Source organism: Microtus ochrogaster, linkage group LG4, assembly GCF_000317375.1.
Source record: "Microtus ochrogaster isolate Prairie Vole_2 linkage group LG4, MicOch1.0, whole genome shotgun sequence".
In the NCBI taxonomy this organism is placed as follows: domain Eukaryota; kingdom Metazoa; phylum Chordata; class Mammalia; order Rodentia; family Cricetidae; genus Microtus; species Microtus ochrogaster.
Window position 1 is genome coordinate 22,044,379 of NC_022030.1, and position 4,169 is coordinate 22,048,547.

Genomic DNA, 4,169 nt, shown 5'->3' on the forward strand with positions numbered 1-4,169 from the left:
GAGTTCAAGGCCAGCCTGGGTTACAGAAACCCCAAGAGCGAAAGAGGGAAAGGAACCCTCTCTTCCTCAAGAGAAGCGGATTTAAACTTCCCTGCCACAAGAAAGTGCCAGGTGGAATATAGGTCCCCAGGCCTTCTGTCAAGAGCCCCTTTCCCAGCAGCCTTTGGCACAAGGACTAGCTTTGGGCCCCTCTCGCTGTGCAGAGCCTGAACACCTGGAACTCACCTTTGCTGGACTTGGAGACACTGAGCCTTCAAAGCAGAGCGGCCAAACTCCTGAAGCGCAGGTGACGCCTCTCCCCGTCCTCTCCCTTGCCAGTTGTGCCCGGTCTCACCGCTCCCCTCACCGGTGCTTTCTCCCTGCAGCAAGGCCTCCCTCTCCTCCTCCTCCTCCCTCAGTCCCAGTGATGCCAGCAGCTCCTCCTTCCCCATCAGCTCCAATGGCCTCTCTCCTTGCTCCGTGACCTTCAACCCAGACTCCAACAAGAGGTCTAGTCCCAAAGAATCCGTGTCGGGAGGTAAGGATTGATGGTAGCCAGGTTCAAATTCCATCGTGTCCGCTTACTAGCTGTGTGACTTTAGCCTCTCTGGGATACTGGAATAGTAACTGGACCCCTCACTCACAGGTATGGTGGAGATGAACTGAGTTCACTAGTCCCTGGAGGCCCTTCACACAGGCCTGTCAACAGTAGCCGTCAGGGCTGTGACAGGCTTACTATACTCACTGATATGACAGTAAGCTCCAAAATCAGAAGGCTTATCGCAGAGTAGAGGAAATATTCACACTTCATTGGTTCTAGTTTTCTTTCTGTGAACCAGGGTCTTCCTACACTGCCTGAGCTGGCTTGGAACTCATGTGCAGCTCCTGCTGGCCTTGAACTCTTTTTTTTTTTTTTTTTTTTTTTTTTTTTTTGCTTTTTCGAGACAGGGTTTCTCTGTGGTTTTGGAGCCTGTCCTGGAACTAGCTCTTGTAGACCAGGCTGGTCTCGAACTCACAGAGATCCGCCTGCCTCTGCCTCCCCAGTACTGGGATTTCAGGAAGGCACCACCATGCCTATCATGCTTGTTTGTATTGTTAATATCACAATGAACCATATAGAACTTTTTTGTAGGCAAAAAAAAAAAACCAAAAAAACCAAAGTTGAATATCTGGCAATTCCACACGGCTTGGCTAAGTCTCAGTGTGCTCAGGACTGGTGTGTTGTCCCAAGCCCACATCTATCCCACACATACCAGTGCAGCTTAGCTGCAGCATGAGGACTGTTGAAGGTGAAAAACTTCAGCAAGAAGCTGGGAATGGTGGCGCCTGCTGCTGTGGGGGTGGGAAGATCGGTATCTCATGGTCAATCTCAGCTCCATACTGAGTCTGAGGCCAGCACAGGCTAGGTGAGACTCTCACAGCTAGAGGGGAACAGGTTTCAGAGAGCACGCCTTCAGTCTCAGCAGATCTCTGAGTTGCATCAGCCGGGTACACAGGGAGTTCTAGGCCAGTGACAGAGCAGTGTGGTATAGGTGGGAGAGGCCTGGTGAGGCTGTCCGGAGACGGCTGACCATGGAGGGTACGTCGTCTTTTGGGATGATAATAGGGTCCTGCAGGTGCTCTGAGCACCTGGAGCAGGAGGGAGGGATGTGATCAAGTTCAAAAGAATCACAGAAGGAAATAAAACAAATAAGGAAATATACAAGTACAATCACAAACTGGGTATAATGACACTTGTCTGTAAGCCCAAGCTGCAAAGCAAAATCGCAAGAGAAAGAGAATCCCAAGCCTCTTCTGCCCCGCCCTTCTTCATTTCACAAAGGAATTGTGTGGTGTCTGGGCTGCCTGTCAGAAGAATCTGGGCTTAGGTGTCACCCTGTGCTCCCTCAGCCCTTTCCTCTCTACTCCCCCTACAGCAGTCCCAGAACCATCCCAGGCCCGCATCCCTGTTCCCAGCACAGCCTCCTCCCAAGCAACCCTTCAGCCCGAGGAAGACATTTTATACCAATGGCGGCAGCGGCGGAAGCTTGAGCAGGCTCGAGGAGCTGAGGGTGATGGAACCTGGGTGTTGCCTCGGACCCCAGCCCTCGCCACTCAGGTGAGTTGGAGGCGAGATCCCAACAGTGGTAAGGGACACCTAAAGGTGACAGAGGACCTTCCAGCTCTTCCTTCCTGTCTCAGATACCTCTTTCTGTCTACAGACTCCTCCTGCTCCTGCAGTGAACCTTGGTTCCCTGGGGACTCAGCCTAACTGTGCTCCACCATGGGGCAATGTGGCCCAGCCTCCTCCCCCACAGGCCTTCTATGTGGAGAGGCCTCCTCTTCCCGGGCCCTCTCCACACATCTGGACCCCCAGCCCTCACGGGTTCCTCTGGGCCCCACAGGCCAATCCATGGATATCTCTCGGGATGGTTCCTACCACACTGCTAGCCTCCCCCGCTGCTCCCGTGGCCTCCTTCCCAGGACCCCCTACCGCCACTCCAGCTGCCCCAGCTCCCATCCCTACTCCCCAAGTCTCCATCCCAGTGCCCCCAGCGTCCACTCCACCTCCCTGGGCTTCCACCCCGACTCTCCCAGCTTCCACCCTTCCACTACCGGACACCCCTCAGGAGCCAACTACCATTGAGCTGAGTAGTTCTGCCCAGCCCAAGAAACTCAAACCTCGGAGGGCCAGCGCTTCGTCGCGCCGGGAGACAGCTCAGCCAGACGCTGCAGCAGCTTTCGAGAGTCCCTGTTCGCAGCTCAGGGGCGCCCTGGGCCAGGTAGTGACAGCTCGGCTGTTCCCAGATAGCCTGGACATGGCCCCTAGCCTTGAGAGCCCGTCTCCATCTGAGGCAGAATCTCAGGAAGTCAGGACCACACCCCCTCAAGCCAAGGGTCTGCCCCCTCCATTGGAGTCTCAGTGTGGGTCCAAGACTGAGTCCCGCAAAGCCACGGCCGAGTCCTCCACGGGCCGGTCGGTGCTTCGGAAAAGTAAAGTCACCCTCTCAGTTGAAGCTAGGGATCCACAGCCGGCTACAACCCCAAAGGCATCCAGAAGACTGGAGAAGGTCCAGTCGCCTGAATTCAAGGCGGGAACTGGTGATGCCTTGACCTCAGCCCCTACTGCCTCAGGCCACGCCCCCTCCGAGGACTTGCTATCTCAGGCCACCCGACTTCTGCAGGCTGCGGAAGGTGAGGGACTCTGAGCCCTTGGGTATCTTTTTTTTTTTTAATTCATTTTTATTTTATGTGCATGTATGTCTGTGAGGGTGTCAGAAGCCCTGGAACTGGAGTTACAGACAGCTGTGAGCTGTCACGTGGGGACTGGGAATTGAGCCCAGGTCCTTTGGAAGAGCCAGTGCTCTTAACCTCTGAACCATCCCTCCAACCCGGCCCCTTGGGTATCTCGATGGTGGTCCCAAATCCCATGTCCGCCTTCTGGAGCTCAGCCTTTTTACTCCTCAGACTCTGATGGCAGCGAGTTTCAGGAAGACCCTGTGTTGCGGGTGCTAAGAGCTCAGAGGGCAGAGCTCTGGAAGCAGAAAAGGTGAGTGCTCCTCACCAAGATCTTTGATCCTGAGCCCTGAGTCCTATGACAACCCTCCTAGGTGCCTGCCTCTTCCAAGCCCCTTTCCAGAACCCCACCCACAGCCCCAGATTCTTACCATGATTACACACCCCAGCATCTACCTCCCCAATTTTTCTCCAGGAAAGTGGATGCCCAATTATCTCTCCTTTTGGACCACGCTGAAGACCCAGGATCTTCCTCTCCACCAGCCAGCCCACCTCCCAGGTCCCCAAGAATGCGATTGAGGAGGGAAGGAGGCTCCCTTGAAGCCAGGCGACTTTGAATTGTAAAAGTTCCGTTTTTCCTGGGCTGGAGAGATAATGTACTTGCAAGTGTGAAGGCCCGAATTTAGATCTCCAGAACCCACATAAAGGAAACTGACCGGCCAACTGACCCACCAAGACTGGGTCTGAAACAAGGTGGAAGCCAGCAACCTGTATTCAGAATTCTTTGACCTTCTCCATACACAAGCTGTGGGGGACACACACGCACATACATACTAAGAATAAAGTTGTCTCCAGTTAACATTTTTCCAGTTTACTGTTAATATCTACGAAATGGATTGTTGGGCCGGGCGGTGGTGGCGCACGCCTTTAATCCCAGCACTCGGGAGGCAGAGGCAGGCGGATCTCTGTGAGTT

At 54.3% G+C, this 4,169-nt stretch overlaps 2 protein-coding genes across 2 annotated transcripts in view; one reads left to right on the forward strand and one right to left on the reverse strand.

Annotated features, from left to right (window-relative positions):
• Positions 1–4,060, forward strand: part of Proser3 (proline and serine rich 3) — an 11,011-nt gene extending 6,951 nt beyond the window's left edge. The window contains exons 6-11 of the mRNA XM_005361241.2: positions 204–286; positions 366–517; positions 1,896–2,077; positions 2,181–3,153; positions 3,427–3,508; positions 3,671–4,060. Of these exons, the coding sequence (XP_005361298.1) occupies positions 204–286; positions 366–517; positions 1,896–2,077; positions 2,181–3,153; positions 3,427–3,508; positions 3,671–3,812 (1,614 nt within the window). The 3' untranslated portion in view covers positions 3,813–4,060. The remainder of the gene's footprint in view (positions 1–203; positions 287–365; positions 518–1,895; positions 2,078–2,180; positions 3,154–3,426; positions 3,509–3,670) is intronic.
• The window catches only part of LOC113457658 (zinc finger protein 420-like), a 1,205,902-nt gene that overhangs the window by 829,145 nt on the left and 372,588 nt on the right, over positions 1–4,169 (reverse strand). The window lies entirely within an intron of this gene.